General features: G+C 33.3%; 7 protein-coding genes across 7 annotated transcripts, besides 3 other annotated features; all 7 read right to left on the bottom strand.

Annotated features, from left to right (window-relative positions):
• Positions 1-2,268: part of a mobile genetic element that runs on past the window's edge.
• A 1,303-nt stretch (positions 2,269-3,571) lies between these two features.
• On the bottom strand, positions 3,572-3,814 carry TVAGG3_0934050 (serine threonine-protein phosphatase family; the record flags this gene model as incomplete). The annotated part of the gene is made up of 1 exon (XM_051252707.1): positions 3,572-3,814. The coding sequence occupies one exon, from the start codon at positions 3,812-3,814 to the stop codon at positions 3,572-3,574; it is 243 nt and encodes an 80-aa protein (XP_051078281.1).
• Positions 3,815-3,832: 18 nt separating this feature from the next.
• TVAGG3_0934040 (uncharacterized protein) lies at positions 3,833-4,195 on the bottom strand (the record flags this gene model as incomplete). Its single annotated transcript, XM_051252706.1, has 1 exon — positions 3,833-4,195. One exon carries the CDS (start codon positions 4,193-4,195, stop codon positions 3,833-3,835), a length of 363 nt encoding a protein of 120 aa, XP_051078280.1.
• A 231-nt stretch (positions 4,196-4,426) lies between these two features.
• On the bottom strand, positions 4,427-5,152 carry TVAGG3_0934030 (phage tail repeat-like family; the record flags this gene model as incomplete). Its single annotated transcript, XM_051252705.1, has 1 exon — positions 4,427-5,152. A coding segment is annotated over one exon (726 nt), but the record flags the coding sequence as incomplete, so codon positions are not given.
• A 2,227-nt stretch (positions 5,153-7,379) lies between these two features.
• Positions 7,380-8,087: a mobile genetic element.
• A 2,747-nt stretch (positions 8,088-10,834) lies between these two features.
• Positions 10,835-10,859: a mobile genetic element.
• TVAGG3_0934000 (CNH domain containing family) lies at positions 10,860-13,408 on the bottom strand (the record flags this gene model as incomplete). Its single annotated transcript, XM_001320184.2, has 1 exon — positions 10,992-13,373. The coding sequence occupies one exon, from the start codon at positions 13,371-13,373 to the stop codon at positions 10,992-10,994; it is 2,382 nt and encodes a 793-aa protein (XP_001320219.1).
• Positions 13,409-13,756: 348 nt separating this feature from the next.
• On the bottom strand, positions 13,757-14,149 carry TVAGG3_0933990 (Chain a 40s Ribosomal Protein S26; the record flags this gene model as incomplete). The annotated part of the gene is made up of 1 exon (XM_001320183.2): positions 13,786-14,142. One exon carries the CDS (start codon positions 14,140-14,142, stop codon positions 13,786-13,788), a length of 357 nt encoding a protein of 118 aa, XP_001320218.1.
• Positions 14,150-14,332: 183 nt separating this feature from the next.
• On the bottom strand, positions 14,333-15,392 carry TVAGG3_0933980 (ethanolamine kinase protein; the record flags this gene model as incomplete). The annotated part of the gene is made up of 1 exon (XM_001320182.2): positions 14,382-15,392. The coding sequence occupies one exon, from the start codon at positions 15,390-15,392 to the stop codon at positions 14,382-14,384; it is 1,011 nt and encodes a 336-aa protein (XP_001320217.1).
• A 903-nt stretch (positions 15,393-16,295) lies between these two features.
• TVAGG3_0933970 (protein ubiquitination) lies at positions 16,296-17,902 on the bottom strand (the record flags this gene model as incomplete). Its single annotated transcript, XM_001320181.1, has 1 exon — positions 16,365-17,810. One exon carries the CDS (start codon positions 17,808-17,810, stop codon positions 16,365-16,367), a length of 1,446 nt encoding a protein of 481 aa, XP_001320216.1.
• Positions 17,903-17,981: the final 79 nt, after the last annotated feature.

The raw sequence follows: 17,981 nt of genomic DNA, 5'->3' as shown, positions 1-17,981 counted from the left end.
TTTACATTCCCCACGTTTGAGGCGGTTGAGGTTGGTTATTGTTTTACCCATTGTTGTGCATGGTTATATCCTCTGTTAAAGAATCTTTTCACACTTGGTCCATATAGTGTCCTGCTTGGTTATAGTAGTCATTTGCTTTGTTATAATAGTTTCCTGCTTGTCTTCCTACATTGTCCATCCATCCTTGAACTTTTCCCTCTTGTTTCAGGATTTGGAATAAGATTTGTTGCATCTCGTGCTACATCCCAAACCTTTCTGTACAGTTTGTATAATAGGTTGTGCTTTCTCTTTCAGTATACCTAATGTACTCAAAATCTTCCTTCCAACTCCAAATACACCTCTGGCTATTGTTCCCACTGCGGGGCAAAAATCTGGATCAACTCCTGCTAATGCGCCAAATAAACCCATTTCTTACAGTAAAAATGACGAATCCAAACAAGGACCCCTATGTTTCTAAAGCGACAAAGAAAGCACTCATGATAAAAATCTTTAGTTCAACACCAAATGCTTGGTTTATGGATATCTTGGAAAACATTCCGAGAGTTAGAACAGATGGACCACCATACTGGCTAATATTTGTCGGTCAAAACACAAGATACTGTGAAGCCATACCATTATGGTCCAAAAATATTTTAGATGTGAAAACTGCTTGACAATATTTCGTTGACAAATACCATCCAACAAAACTGACATCTGACTTTGAAAGTTCTTTCAAATCAGATGATGTAAAACTATCTGCGTTCAAAAAATGTAAACCAATATTTCATTGTCGACCAAAACATTCTGCTCTTGGTGTCATTGACGTTGTATAAAAATGTTAAGAGACTTAAACCAACCACAAGGTGGTGAGCAAATGAAATGTCATATGACGACAAATATAGACACTTCTCCATGGCAAAGATGAGACAAGTTTTAAATATTTACAATAGCCGTAAACAAAAGGTTTGGGAAACCACCCCCGAAGAAATGAAAAACAACCCTGACTTAGAGAAAGACTATATATTTAATAATTTAGTCAAAAGAGACAAACAAGAAAGAATGCCGGGCTTCAAACTTCAGAAAGGTGACAAAGTAAAAATAGAAAATACCTAAACGCGACCCATATGAAAATACTATTGACTATGACAACATGGGAACCCGACAGTACTCACATTCGTGTTCGTAAAAATAGAAAAAGTATACAAGAGAATATTATGAAGTTTTAGGCAAACATGGCAAAATGTACACACTGCAAGCAGAAGATAAAACTACTATTGTCAGACCTCGTTTCAAACTTGTCAAAGTTCAAGGTGGTATACTTTCAAAGACAGTTCCTAACAAATATAAGACAACTCCTGACGAATATGCTAAAGAAGTTGAAAATGACGACTAAGCATTTCTATACCATGCGTAAACTGTCATGTAAGGTGGCATGTAGTCTTTACTTTGTCCCGTTGTTTGCGTATATCCTGAAACGCGATGTGTATGGTTTCCTCCTCCCTCAGTGTTACTCCAGTAACAATCTATAGCAAACTTCACGTTGTCTTTAACATCATATCCTTTACCTTTTGTCATTGCTGACCAATCCCAATATCTATGTTTATGCCAACCTGCTTGAGATGTACTTAAATCTATGTAGTGACTATGTGCAGGTAAATTTTCACCTGAAATCGTTTTACTTCCACCTGTTTCCTTTGAAGAGTTTGCACAATACAAAAACCTGTCGACTATTTGAGTCCAAGTTCCAAAACCCAGAACTGTTTCTGGTCTGGTAGAGTTCATTGACGTATAAATAGAACCTATAGGATATAATGTTTGAAGTATTTCTGTCTTTAATGTTTGAAGCTCTGTTTTGTCTGCTTTCTTGTCATATAAATCTTGAGCAGTGAATTTAATATTATGTTCATCCTTCATGACATAAACATCTTTACATCTAATGTTTCTCATCGTCGTTATGTCGTCATCCGATGTTAAACCTTGTGGAAAGTTAGGAGGTTTACAATATATTGCATCCCCACCAGTTTCTTCAACCGTTCCTTCAATACTTTCTATAGCAACAGTTGTAAAACTTGTATGTGTATGGTTCTTATTTGCTTTCTTCTCAAGGCTAACGTTTAAGTCTGTTATTTCAGATATAGAATGTGTATGTCCAACGGCACTTTTCCTGTTTAAGGTTTCTTGTAAGTTTGTAATATTTGCAATGGTATGTGTATGTCCAACGGCACTTTTACTGTTTAAGGTTTCTTGTAAGTCTGTTATTTCAGATATAGAATGTGTATGAGTCTTTTTAGAATATTCGTTTTCAGCTCTTGTCACTTCACTTGACATTTTATTGTCAACATATGTTTTGTCTGCTAGTTCAGGATGAGTATGTTCTTTTGTTGCATAAGCATTGTTAGCTCTTTCTTCTTCTTTTGCTATTGCATCGTCTACATATTCTTTGTCAGCTTTGTTGTCAACATCTGCTTTCAAAAGAAGTTCATTTATAGGTTTCTCGTTTAAAGTTCCTTTTGTTGGATTTATACAGACAGTATGGTTCTTATTGTCTTGAAACAGAAACTCATCTGTCATTGGGTTTAATGTCAGTTTTAAGTTTCCTTCTTTCAATGACTCAGATATCTTAGAATAGTTTGAAAAGTTTGTTGTGTTCTTATTTAGAGCTTGCATAATGAGTTGTCGGTTGTGTTGTATTTCTCTCATGGAAGCAATATCTTTCGACATTTTTATTCTAGATAAAATATGCTTCCAATAGAAAAAGAAAATTCAAGAGTTGCTACAACTAAACCATTAGATGAACTTTTTACTAATGTCGGTCAAAAGTTTGAGACAGAGACCGTAAAGCATGAAGGCTATCGTTTTGACTACCCATTAAGATGGCTAAGAGACCCATCTGTCACAAAAGCTATTGGCTTTCGTAGAATGAAGTTTGTATCTGTAGAAGATAAAAGTTTTCCATTTATTGTAAGGTTTCATATAGATTATATATCTGAAGGGAAACGAAAAATGTGGGAAGAAATTGAGCTAATACAAGTTGACCTTTCATCTTCTCTACAGACTGCGTTAAAAAATATAGAAGATAAAATAAATTCATGTTATGCAAAATATGCTGATGAATATGCAAATACCGAGAGCACACTTTATGTGAGAATTGTATATGGACAAACAAAATTCACAAGTGTCATTTCAAATCTACGAAGACAATCCAAAGAAAGACGAACAAATATATACAGAATTCACTGCAATGTCATGGTATTATTTGCAAAGAATGTTAAATCAGAAAGTCAAACTTCCTTTAGCAAATATTTACAGTCGATATGCAAGAGATGAACCATATTTATTTAAAGATGTTTTCGACCCAGCTGCTATTATTGTTCATGCTTTCATTTTCTGGCCCCAAACTCTTTCTTATGCTTGGCAAATGACTTTTACGAAAAACCTACAAAGTTATACGAACCACCAAGTGGAAGTATTTCAGACTTTCAAGTATGGTTTACTACAGATGGAAGAAAAAGAATAATTCCATTATACCATGCGTTTTACTTAGAACTTAGTTTCATATACAACTACTATCGAACGGTAAAAATATAATTTTTTAATACGGTTGAGGTGTTGGATTTGGTTGCCAACTAGACTGTGGTGCAAGTTCAGGCTGTTGTATAACAGGAGCTTGTTCTTCTGGTTCAGGGTCTTTAGGTATAATACCAACGAACTGACCTACTCTTTTACCAATATTTTTGACTCCGTTCCAAATTCCTCTTCCTACGGTTTTTATTCCATTCCATATACCTCTTCCAACTCTTCTGAAGAAGTTTCCAATACTACTGAAGAAACCCATTTTACTATATGTAAAAATCTAATGTCCGCCTAGTCTCTTACGTTTCCTGTTGAGTTCCATAGCATTCTTTAACTGGAGCTCATACATTCTGTTTCTCCTCTGGTAGAAAACATATTCTGGGTCAACTCCTGTGTTCGCGTCATCTGCATAAAGTTGTTTATATCCCACTTCAGGGTTTGTATAAAACTCTTTCCATCTCATATTTGCATACCATGGTGGCAAACCTAACGCAGCGTCATTTGACATGGCAGTTTGCATTTGTACATCTGTTGGCACTTGACCATAGTTTGCCATTGCAGTTTGTATTCTAACTTCATTTGGAATATTCTCTGGGTTTGGTTGTCCAGGTTGCTGTGCATTCGCTAAGTTCTGTGCGTCCATTTAATATTAGATAAAAATATCTCTTACGAGTACATATACTGAACATTTGCAGGCATTGGTTCATCTTCATATTCTCTGTACTTTTCTGCCACGTCAAATAAATAAATGACACAATGGAAAAAACCTAAAACAAGTAGTCCTATTTCAAACCACATTTACTTACTAATAAAATTCTTTATTGTGACACTTTCTCCAGTTTATAGGACCTCTCTCATATTCTATCTTGTCATATATAAACTCATAGTCATGTATGTCCTCTAACCATCTCATAACGGTTTCCAAACCACTTTTATCGGATGTAAAGTAAAAGCATGGATGGTTATGTAAAACGTCTAAAGTTTCTAAAGAGTCTCTCAAAGTCCAGTCTACTTGGTATTGAAAATCCCATGTGTTATAGAACGGCGGGTCCACTATAAAGAAAACATTTTCCTTGTCTTTATATTTTTCATACAAATCTGTCCAATGACATCTCACAAACTCTATACCCTCAATATATTTTTCTATGTCCTCTTTGAAAACATTTGTATAGTTAAGATATAAAACTTTTGACATAAGTGTTTCAATGTCATGAACTCTTATAGAACCACTATATAATAGTCTAGCAGATATCGTATCCCAGTCTATATATTCTGCTTTTTTCAAAACCTCTCTCACAATATTTTTGTTATCTAATGGTATACGTTCCATCTTACCTATAGGTATCTTTTCTTTTAACTCACTCAATATTTTGTTTGTGTCTGGTATATGTTTGAGACGGTCCATATAGTTGTCGAAGTCATTGCATATAATCTTTGAGTCTGGGAATATTATATGGCACAAATGGGATATATAGAAACTTCCACCGAACAAATCTACAAATGTTAGACCATTCGGTAGTTTCTTAAGTTCTCTCAATATAATATCTTTACATTTACTCTTATTTCCAAAGAACGGTAACGGTGGTTTTGTAAAATTCATTTATATATAATAATAAAAATGTTTTTACCCGAAAAGTGACAGAAAAGTGACAAAACATGAAAACATATATAATTTGTGAAAAGCGACACATTATATAATGTTTTCGACCCAGAAGAAGGCTTCTTCCCAGAAGCAATGGAGGAAGAAGAAGAGTCCTCCGAATTCACACCAGAAGACTAACAATTTTCCGAATAAAAACTTCATTTATACTAAACATCTTCAGGGCTAGAGGGCACGAAGTGCCTGGAAGCCCCACTACCTTTTTTTTTTTTTTTTTATATTAATGTCAATCTTGGTTATTTCAACGATTGGATATATGATAACATCTGCTATTGGATTGTAATGATATCTTTGTTAGCTGTTTTATATTTTTAGAGCTCTTTATTAAAGTCATTTCAAGAGCCTTGTACCGATAAACTAGCCTTGTACTGCCATTTTATGGTGATGTAAAGTATTCAAAAAATTTGCAATGTAAACCATTACATGGCAGAAACTTTAAAATAAACAAAAACATGACACTTAGTACAGGGGCTTTTTGGCTGGTGAAGTCAGATAAAACGTGGCTCAAGTGCTCGTTTAAAATTAAAAATGGAATTTCTCACAGTCGAATTTCTTGGTAGACAACAAAAGTTTATCATCAATTGTCGCGCCGAAGGTATGACATATAGTCAAACTAAGCTTGCATGGGAGGAAGAATACCCAGATCTCGGAACTTTAACATCCAATCTCATTGCTACTGCACTTAAAAGAGCTGCATTAGGTCTATACTGGGAAAAAGGGAATCATGGCGGTGCAGATCCATACCTATGCGAGCGTGATCAGCTCACTTTAAAAGAAATTATCGAAGATTCTGCTTACAAAGGTGAAGCTCTAGAAGCAGCTGACATTATTGACGAGGCGTTCAAGTTGAAAGAGCTCAGAAGAGATTATGGTTACAGATTCCTTCTTGAGATTAATTGTCCTACTCTTGCAGAAGAAGTTATCAATACTCTTGGTGGTGATGATGTATCGAGACCTTATGTTAACCATATTTTACAGCAATTGCATTGCAAGCTTAAGGCATGCCAAGAGATTGAAGAATCAAGATACATGGCGTGTGAACCAAGAATTATCGAAGAATTCTACGATAAACATCGTGAAACAATCGAAAGTACTCCAGAGGAGTTGATTTTTAGTATCGATGAAACATTTATAAACAAATTTAAGAAGAAGAAAGTTGCATTACCTGAGGAGATAGAGCATATGATCGCCAAAGGAATTCCAAACTTTCCGCACATTACAGCTTTATGCGGATGCTCAATGACAGGCAAATCTGTCCCACCTCTCTTTGTTCTCCCATGTATTGCAGAACTACCTAGAGAACTGAAAGTATTCCAGCGCGAAAGACATTGTTGGTTTACTTCTACGCCAAAAGGCTGGGTGAACAGAAGTGTATTCTTATTGTATTGCATTTTCTTCATCGAGTGGCTTAACTTTGAACGCCAGAGAATGCCAGAAGATATACGTGACAAGCCTGCTCTCATTGTGTGTGATGGACACTCCAGCCGCGAGAATCCTCTGGCATTGTTCCTTTTGGCAAGTGCCAACATCAAATTAATTGTTCTTCCCGCACATACAACACACATTTTACAAGTATTTGATGTTGGCATTGCCAAAAGATTAAAATCCAAATTCACGGATTATCTGAGAGATTACATTAAGGCACCGAAGCAAGAGTTCAACAGCAATGCTGCAATGATGCGCTACGCCATTATCTACTCATTTATTAGCGCATGGCAAGAATCAGTATCATTAAGAACGGTTCAAAATGCTGCGCCGCCTGCGGTCTTTGCCCTTGTTCTGTAGAAGCTCTCAAACATAATAAGTATGTTCGTGAATTGACTCCTGCAGAAAAAGAATTGCAAGAGAAAAGAAAATTACCGTAATCGAAATCGTTTTAACATCAATGGTGAAGAATTGACGACGATGGACATGATTTGCGCAATTTCTGACAATATTAAGAAGAATCCTGCAAATCACAGATTTTGCAGGAAGCCAGAACAAGACACCAAGGAACGTTTCTACTTTTGGATTACAAACTATCTTGATCCCAGCACTGAGTTGTTGACAAAACTCCCTAATATGCCAGGTTATATCCAAATGATTAGGAAAATTTTCCAATTTTCCAACAAAAATTTTCCAATTCTCCACCAAAAATTTTTTAATAAAATATTATTTTACGGCATTGGAGTAGGGGTAATTTTAGCTAAAAGTGACACACCCGTGAAGGGTGTGATTACCGATCGGTAATTTCGACAGTTTAGAATTTAAAATTTTTTATGGAACTGTTGCGAGTTTCATAAAGAATTTAAGGAATATAAGCAAAGATTTGAATCAAAATCTTAGACCTAAGCCGCTCGATTCGCTCGCGGCTTTCTTTATTATTTTAAATTTGCATATTTCCATCAAAAGTTCATAAGGTAAAAAATTTCGTTTATTTTTACTAAGAAAAAAAAGGTTTTTGATAATAAATTTATTTTATTTCGAAAAAGTAGCAATAATCGTAAAAGGGTATTGATAGGCTTGCTAAAGTAACTAATTTTAGCTGTCAAATACTTTTGTATTTTGAAGTAAATTAGTATAAATTTGTTTTTACTTTTATTTCGAAAAAGTAACAATAATCGTAAAAGGGTATTGATAGGCTTGCTAAAGTAACTAATTTTAGCTGTCAAATACTTTTGTATTTTGAAGTAAATTAGTATAAATTTGATATTTTTAACTCCCTTTGAAAACCTCAATTTCCCATACAGAGGGAACGGGAATAGCATCCAATATTCCCTGAGAATGGTTGCGCATTCTCAGTTCCCTCTATATTTCGAACGAAGCTCTCATCGGTCTTTTTTTTAATACTAAACGTTTTTTTCCCTGTCACTTTTAGCTAAAATTTGGGTTTGCCAATTTTAAAACATCAAAAAGTGACAATTTGTGGTTAGAAAAAGTCATCAAAACACTTTTTAATGATTTGATTTAACATATGCATAGACCATCTCTTTGATATTTAACTTCAATTTCCCGAAATGAAAAGGATTTGAACAAAAACGATTATTTTACGATCATTTTTTGTAAATTTTTTTAAATTGAGACTGACATCTCTAAAATCTTCTAAAAAATCCAAATATCAAATAAAATAATATCATTAAAATTCCTCTCAATTTAAAAAATTTTTATAAATTGAGAATTCAATCTCTAAAATCTTCTAAAAAATTCATATATCACAAAAAATCACGATATTATTTTTATTCTCAATTTCAAAAATTTTTTGTACTGACTTTCTTTTTGCATAACAGCATGGCAGAAATTTGAAACGAAGTTTCAAATTTCTCAATCTTGCATTCTGGGCACGTAAGTGCCCAGAATGCTAAAAGGCGCGTAGCGCCGTCTCTGAATATCAAATTTATTATAATTATTAATTTATGAAATTTCAAATAAAATCGATCTGTTATAACACACTGGTGCATGACAGCCTTGTCAGCTTATATCGGCGCGCAGCGAAGCTGCGCGCCGATAGAACGCGCTATATTATATACGTGACAACTTGATTTTTTTCGTCATTTTAATCTATGTAAAATTGGCTTTCTGAATATACTATTTTTGTGAGTTAATTTTGACCATTTTCGGTTACAATTTTTAATCATTTTTAAACTAATAGCATATATCAATTTGGGTTAAATTGTAGTGACGATTGATCCATTTAAATCTCCGAAAATTCAATGATCGATTAATTTCAAAATCAAATCAGGTTCAAAATTCGATTCCAAGAGGTTGGTTTTGTTTCTAATCCTAAGAGATATTATAAGCAATTATAAAAAGTATGACATGAAAAGATTTTCGAAATGCTGGACAGCTTGTTAAAAAATAAATCTTGGAGAACTTTATAGATAACATTCATCAACTTAGATATAGATAATTCAAGCATATAATTAATAATTGCCAATGCACTTTCAAACTCAATATTTCTCTCAAAATGTTTATTGTCATTTATGCTGTAAAAATATTTTTGATTGATATTGATCTATGCTGAACACAAATATGCCAAATAAAATTTTTACGCAATTTAAAACAAAAGCTATGTGACATTGGAGTCGAATCTATTTAGTTATAATTTGGTCTTATTTTCCATTTTCAATTTTTGAATTATAAAATTGAGTAGACACGTTATCATTCAAATAAATTTTATGTTTCAATGTATTCTACTCATATCAGCTCGCATTTCATCCAAGAAAGTTAGAGATCTTCCATTAGTTTTTAACGATTGTCAAGTTATTTCTGTATCTGCTCATGAATTCAAAGAAATTTCGATCAGTCCAACAGAATGTCGTTCTTTATCACCTTATACATATGCACTTGGTAGCAATTCGAACTTCATTGCTGAAGTGTATAGTTATAATAATCCATCAAAATTAATTAAAACAGTAAGAAATCCTTTTTCATTAATAGCGCTCGTGAACTAGGCGGCCAAGGAATTGCAGTTAAACTAAGATGTGAACGCATAGAATGCAAAATTCATATTATCAGCAATTCTATGCCTTCATGTGTAACAAGTGATGGAATAAGTTACCAAGTTTTTGTTTCGTCTGAAAATGATGGGGAAGCATCATTTGCAAATAAAAGAAATGAGTACTCGCATTTTTATCTCTTAACACATAATTCTTATCACGTCATTGCAGAAACAGATGATCCCTTGTATTTAAAAGTAAATGGAGGATACGGAAACAGATTGGATTTACCAAAAGATAAAAAGTGCTTGGGCCCTGCATATATCGAAATCTCAACAATTGACCCTATTAAGGGTAATTTTATATATAGAACTGAAAAAAATGGAAATATGACTTTGATTTCTAAGTTCGCAGGATGGATTCCTCAGAAAGAAGATGTATACAAATTTGAAGATTTAGAGAAATATAACGAAGAACGAGATTCAAAAAAATTGAGTAATCCCACATTGGGACAAGATGGGAACAATTTAAGAAATAAGCCTCTCTTTATACATAGTTATTGTTTGTATTGCATGGTCGGTATTGATCAAAAAGAAAAAAGATTTACTGGAATTAGCCTCTCATAATTCAAGAATTTGTAAGTTCTTCATAAAAAATCATTCACATGAAAATTTAAGAACTAAGTAGATCCAATTATCACGCAATCAATAGCATTTCGTTCTTTTATATCAATCAATATTGAATCGTTGAAATATTTTTAATATTTATGTCTGCATATTGAATAGCAGTTTTTCCATATTGAAATAGTAATGTTTTTATTTATTCTTTTCTAATTATATATTATTGTTATTTTATCTTGTACTCACTTACATCTAAGGGCAGTACTGTAATAAAAGTCTCAAATGCTCATCATGAGGGATAAAATTGAACAGAGATCTTAAGGAATATGCTTTCATTCCAAATTGAACATAAAATTCTTTTATTTCAATAGTTGAATGTGTTAAAAGTTTCGCTTCCCACTTGCTTATTGTGTTTTTATACAGGCATGAAGCCTGTTAAAAATGCGATAAAAGTGTAATTATCATACTAATGATTATTTTTGATTCTAATGCCGAACAGCATTTGAATCAAAAAATAATTGTATGTTTGATAATTTCCTGTTTAAACTGTGACCCATCACGCCCGTATTACTCTTTTTGAGTGGGTATCAGAAAGTGGTAAGTGCATCCTTACAAAAAATCAAATTTTGAAACACAACTCAATTATGCAAATGTACTTGATTTTGATTAGACCAAATATTAATACATCAATTATAATTATTAGTTTGTTTTTCATATAATAAATAAAAGACATTTTTTTTATTATTATTTCTGAATAGTAAGACACTTGTAATGATACAAAAGACCATTTGGTGTTCTCACAACGTACTGACAACCCAAAGTTTTTCCGCAACCAGCGCAAACTTGGTCTCCGCCAAGAGAAACATGTCCGCTCTCTAAAACAACTCTCTGGTAATCAGATTCCTTTGCGCGGTTTTCTGCAAATGCAGCTGCAATCTCTTTACTCCTTCTCTCTGTTGTTATGTCCTTGTACAAGCTCGCAACGAATTCTATGACATCATTTAAATCTGTTTCTCCTCCAATTTGTGCCATCGCGTCTGCAACATCAACAATCTCGATATTCTCTTTAAGAATAGCTGTGATGTCTTTGGCGGCATTGGAGGATCGCTCTTTCATGATCTTAAACAAACAGGAAAACGCTTTTTGTGGAATTTCATATTTCTGACAAAAAGTGACACATTTTTCAATTCCTTCACTCCAAACAATGTTTAGAGCTTCTGACAAGTATCCTGCTGCTGTATATATTTCTACTTGGACTCTTGGGATGTCTATTTTTGAAACATGAGTCATTAAATTCTGAATTTCGACTTCATCGTGAAATGTCCGCAAAAGTTCAATCAAATCATCCGAAATCTCTTTCTCCATGACATCCAAGTTTGTTTCTTTATTCTGGATGACGCAATTGAGCCAACTTGCTTCTTTTCTGTCGAAATCAGGTTTTTTGATATTTGTGAGCAATTTGACGAGTCCTGTTGTCAGTTCATTAATAAACATCTTGCGGCTAATTATATCTTTGTGTTTCAGGGCACACATGAGGAATCTCATATAAAATAAAGGATATTTGCTGACAACGTAAGCTCTTGCTCTGGAAATATCAATGATATCTGATGCTAATACAAGGCATGCCTGTTCGGGAGCTCTTTCGAAAAGCCACGGAACATTTTTTTCAACAAATTCCCAGTCAATGGCCTTTTTCGAGATAATTCTTGCAGCAACATCAAGAGAAGAAGACTCCTTTAATATCTGTACGGCTTCCGAGTGCTTCCCTTGATAGCTAAGATATACCGCGAAAGGAACTCCATTGTTTTTCTCAAAGAACTTGTCGAGGCTCTCGGTTATGACCACAGGATTCTCATCGAAGAAGTCACAAAGCTTCTTGGAGTTGTTTAAGTATGATAATGTTTCAACAATTGCAGTATCAACGTAAGCTTTGACTTCATCGCTCAATCCTGAACGGATTTGGAACAAGGTATCGACAAATACTTGGGAAATCTTCTCATCTTTGGTGATTTCCGCTGAAGATAATCTTCCTGATTTTGGAATTTCAGGAGAGAAGACAAGGAACTCAAATAAGCGGAAGGCATCGACTATACAGTCTTCAAACTCTTTCATAGTGAGTAAAGAAAGAGCTTCTATGTGTTTATTGTTATTCCATATCATTTCGAACAGAGAACTGATAGAATCAATGCTTTGGTTAGGTAAAGCAAGTATCGCTGTATCTATTGATCCTGTTAGAACATGCTCATAGGCTTCTGTAAAGTCTTTTAGGATAAATACGTCATTATCTGAACAAGTAAGTATAGAACTGTCGAAAGATGCAACGCGCTTGTAATTCTTGTTTGGAATTGTACCTTTGTGATGTTTGAAATCGTAAATAACAATTTGATTTTCTGATAATGAACCAATAAATTGGCCACAACGAGTATGATCGGTGCAAGGAGACTCAAAGAGTATTGGCTCTGCATTAGAGTCGAATTTGGAGTCAAATGTCATGGCAGTATTGCCAGCGTATGAAAAGAAATTCACGGAATCTCTTGTCATGGCGTAGGGATGAGATGTAGATATTGCTTTGATCTCCAAGAAGTTGCTTGGATTTTGGATATCGAGAATCATTAATTTGGAGTGAGATACAAGGCAAACTTTCGGATATGATAAAGCAACTGAAAGAGGAGGCTCGCTGAACTCACGGCTGAACGTCTGTTCGAATTTCTGTGTTTGTTTGAGCTCTTTAATCATTAAGCGCTTATCTGAAACAACTGCAAGAGTTTTTGATGAAGAAAATGAGTTTGGTGAGAAGCAATCTGTATTATCATCAACGTGAATTACTTCTCCGCGTGTATTGATAGCAATTAATGGACCCGAAACACCTGATTTGTTTTTGATATGAACTAAAATTCGATCAGCGAATGATTTAATATCTGCAATTTCAAAATCCGGTGTTTTAACTAATAGTGATGTTGATTCGCCGAGAAATACATTTGTTTTAGAATCGATTTTAAGGGGAATTGAGATAATTCTTCCATCTTTGAAAGCAACAAAGAGAGAATCGCTGTGTTGTGTCATGGCACAGACGTTCGTCATTTCAAAAGGAAGATGTATTGGTATAGCTGCATATTGTCTCGACATTTTTTTTTCTATTCTTGTTTCACTACCCAATAAAACCCAAAAAGTGACAGATCGATATTTTGTATCATCTGAACTATTTACACCAATCAATATAATATTATAAACAACATATATTAAACTGACTTCATGAGGACCTTTTACATTCATACTATTGCATATATTTATGCTAAATTATATCTTTTTCTATTAATTAGTTGTCATATACGCCATATATTATGCACTTTTGCAAAATTTGTCAATGCAAAGTGAATTCTCACTTAATTCATATTATTTACCTGAAATTTGAAATGATATTTTCAATAATTCGAATCTATTTCCAATATTTCGTAATATTTCAATTAAAATAAGCAAGCAAATCGTAATATTAAATAAATTCAATGATTTGTTTGATTACAATTCAAAAAAAAAGAATTTATTCCTTGGAAAGGCGCTGAGCGTTGCGCTGTTCGAGCTTCTCAAGTCTAAGCTTAAGGAAGAGTGGAACACGGTTGCGGCGAACGTTGACGTTACGTGGGCGAACAACGTGGCGGTGGACAGCGCAAGAAACGCAGTAGTACTGCTTCTGGTATGTCTTTGGAAGCTCGTAGCCCTGATAGATGCAAGCATCGGAAACATCCTTAGCAGAGGAAGCATCGACCATATTCTTGATGGCGAAACGAGTGATTGCCTTATCCTTTGGAACTTGGCGGCCGCAGTTCATGCAATTAACTGTTCTTGTATGTCCGCGGTTCATCTTAGAACGGCCATGATTTCTTCTCTTAACTGGCATCTCAAAGGCCGACCAGTTGTCACTTTTATTCAAAACATGATCAAAAATCACCCAAAAAAATCATAAATTAAACATGAAATTATTAATATCTATACACTAAAGATTTGATTTTTATGACTAAATTTAAAAATATTTGAGATTTTTCGAAAAAATTAATCAAAATTTTTGCAAAAAACAGGAAAAAGATATTAATTAAAGATAGTTTTACGTAGTATTATTAAAACAATATATAAGATAGATTAGTTGACAGTAACTAATTGATTCTTGAGGAGTGGATGTCCTTCTTCGAGTGGCAAGTTAAAGTTAATAAGCTTTATACGCCAGAGACCGTATTCGAAATATGGGAAGTTAACAGATGAATTGGCAGCTTGGAAGAAAGCCCATGAGCCCCAGAACAAATGGGAGAGGTGTACGAGCTTATCAACACGGGTCTGCCACTGCTCTACTTCCTTCTGTTCAGGTTCCTTGCCGTAAAGATTTGTCAAATAGATCTTAATGAAACGAATTTGCTGCTGATAGGATGGGAAACGAGTAAGATCAAGCTCGAACCCGCACCACTCAAGGAAGTGGTTGGCTATATCATATTCAGGCCATGTATAGCCAGAATACTCATAATCGACAAAACCGACATCTTCGCCATCCCAGAGGATGTTGCCGGAGAGAAGGTCATTGTGGGTAAGAGCAAGAGGGCGGTTTCGCATTAAAGCAGTGATTTCGTTCTTTAAAATGGAGAATGTGTGTAATAAGGCTTCGATGTCGACTTTCTTTCCATTCTTCTCAAATTCTGGATTAGTCTTATTGATAAAGTTCAAGATACGGTCAAAGACAATATTCTTTGTATTGTTTTCAAAATATGTGGATTTGTGTAACAAAGCAAGCTTTCTAGCAAGTTTATCTGAGATGAGCGGGTCAGACATCATTGGTACATCAATTGTTCTGCCTTCTTGGAATGAGCAAACCATACCGTTATCAAAACTAGCGTAAATTTTGATTAAATTAGCTTTTCTGATGTTAGCTTGTTCTGAAACTCTATCAATGATTTGCTCTGTGTTATTTCCGTAGATTCTGACAATAGATTTCTTTGTAGGAGTCTTTAACATGTATACAGAATTTGTTATTCCTCCTGCCATTGTCTTGAGTGTGATTTTGGATGTGTCTCCTTTGAGATCTAAGAGCTTAATGAGGAAAGCAATCTTTTCGAATTCGCTTCCAGTATTAGGAAAGAGCATTCCGTTGGCAATATGTTGCATCACAAGTTTGATTAGTCCCAAAATTGAATACTCCCACAAATTGAGAACAGAAGAAGTTAATCGGAGCCCTCAATCTTATCAAAACTCTTTGGATCTAAAAATCAATATTGCATATTGTGCAATTCTGATTCAGATTTCCAGTTTTTCTATTAAAATCAAATTTTTATATTCAAAAAAATTTATTCGAAAATTTGGTTTGGATAATTTTAATAATTAATGGGTTTAAAGAAGAAATATTACAAATTAATCAGATAAATGTGACATTGATTTTGCTTCAATTTCGAAATGCTTTATTGGCTATTGATACATAAAGTAATTTCTATTGAAGGAATTGTTGTTTTTTTTTTGAATACTTTGTGGTCAAACATATAATTATTCAAATTAATCGCAAAACAAATGTATATAGATGTGATACCGGCATTTTTGATCATTGTCGTATTGGATAATTTTTTGTTAGAAAAAGTAATTAAAAACGTTATATTCCTTCTCAAAACTTTGCTTTTCTTTATTTCCAGAAGTGAAATTTCTGATGATTTTCAGAAGCAGATTAACACTCCTAGCTGGTATGGTATAGCCATTATCTATTAGGGTTAATTCAAATTTACAACCTTTCATCAAATTTTAATAGCTGCATTAAATACTCCAAACTTCAGAAACTACTTACTAGTCATGATGCCTGAAATTGTGTTAATTAAATATTGCAATGTATCAAAAAAATTAATTAAATGAAATATTCAAGTTTCATCTTCTTATAATTGAATTTACACAACATTGATCATATGTGATATTTTCAAATGAGTCAGTTTAAAGCATTTTGCTACTCAATTCACTTTTTAATTTACGATGCCTGAAAAACAAGAAAAAAGCAATTAAATATATATGAAATGTGGTCATGATCTATTTTAAGAAACTTTTTCTTTATGAGATAGAAATTAGAATAAAAATAAAAATTAGATAATCAAACATAAGTTATTATGTGTATCCATTTTTGCGAAGGATATCTACAATATTTTGTTTATTGTGATGTATTGCATATTGAAGAAAAGTTTCGTTATCTTTGCTTTTAGCATTTTTATCTATATTTGGTTGAGAAATAAGAAATTGACAGATATCAGCATGGTTATAAATGATAGCTGCATGAAAAGGTGTTTCATTATCAATATTTTTATCATTTATATCGATGTAGTTAAGAGCAAATTTAACACCTTCAAGATTTCCAAAACAACAAAATAAATGAAGAACTGTCCATTTATCATTAGTTCTACTTCTTATATCTGCACCATGATTAAATAAATGTTTGACAAGATTTAAATTATTTTGCCATGCTGCTTCAAGAATCATATTATATCCATATTGATCACAAACATCACAATATTTTTCATCAACTGCAAATTTGATTGTTGAAAGATCTCCTTCATTTGATGCTGTTTCAAGAATTTTATAAATTTGTTCAAAATCATCTTTCGTCTTTCTCAGATTTCTTAATTTTCTTGTGTTTTCATAAGAGTTATCAATTTTGTGGTGTCCTTCGATGTTAGAGATTTCGAATTTATTAAGAATAGTTTCTCGACTAAAATAATTTGTGTTAGAGATTTTGAGTTTTGGTGGATTTATTTCTGGTTTATAAATGTAGTTTGTGTTCGATAGTGTGAGATTGTGAGGAATTTGAGAACGATTGATGAGTGCACGTTCGAATACTTCTGTTGTGATAGATTCGAAACCGTGTTTAACTGAGAAGTTTTTGATAGATTTGATAGAATTATTGTTGCAGAATTCAACTCTGACATGTTCAACAATAGAGAAGAATGAATTATTGTATTCACTCAAACTCATGATTGTATCGATCAATGAGTCTTCATTTGATATTTTAAGAGATTCTGATTTCAAAACACTCTCGAAAAAGTCATATCCATATCGTTTGATAGTTTTGATCTTATATCCTTCTTCAAGATCAAACATTCTTGATGCAAAGAACGAAATACACTCGTTAATCTTATTTGTATCGTTTTGTACTCTTGCACAATCGAAGATATCGTAAAAGCTTTCTTCGTTGATTTCTTGATATGTTGTCTTAACAAACTCACAAAATATGTTTGTTATGTATTCGATGCCGAATGTGCTGCTGAATTCGAATAAATCGCGATTGTGTGATCGATCGTTTTCAAACCTGAGAACACCTGTTTTCAAAAATTCAGAAATGATGTCTATCGTGTTGTTACATGATAGATTCAAATATTTATTAACTGTTTTAATTGAACTATCACGTAAATATTCATCATGAACAACTTTCGAAATCATGATTGAAACGTGCTTCGATAATTCTATTCTCTTGTCATTGATACAGAAAGAAAAAGGTTCTTTGTCTTTAATATCATTACCCCACTCGATCACGAGATACTTTTTTGTGATGATATTCATACTTTTTTTTACTTTCCTAAAATGGTTTTTTTATTATACTTCACTTCATCTAGAAAAAATAACTTCTTACATCTTATCTTGTAACGATTTTTATAATTAATTTCTTCATTTTTGAAAGGATTGGATAAGAAATATGATGAAATTAATTATCTGATTTTCCATTTTATCTAT

Source organism: Trichomonas vaginalis, chromosome I (genome assembly GCF_026262505.1).
Source record: "Trichomonas vaginalis G3 chromosome I, whole genome shotgun sequence".
In the NCBI taxonomy this organism is placed as follows: domain Eukaryota; phylum Parabasalia; order Trichomonadida; family Trichomonadidae; genus Trichomonas; species Trichomonas vaginalis.
Note: the sequence above shows the minus strand (reverse complement) of the source record. Positions and strands in the feature narration are given on the sequence as shown.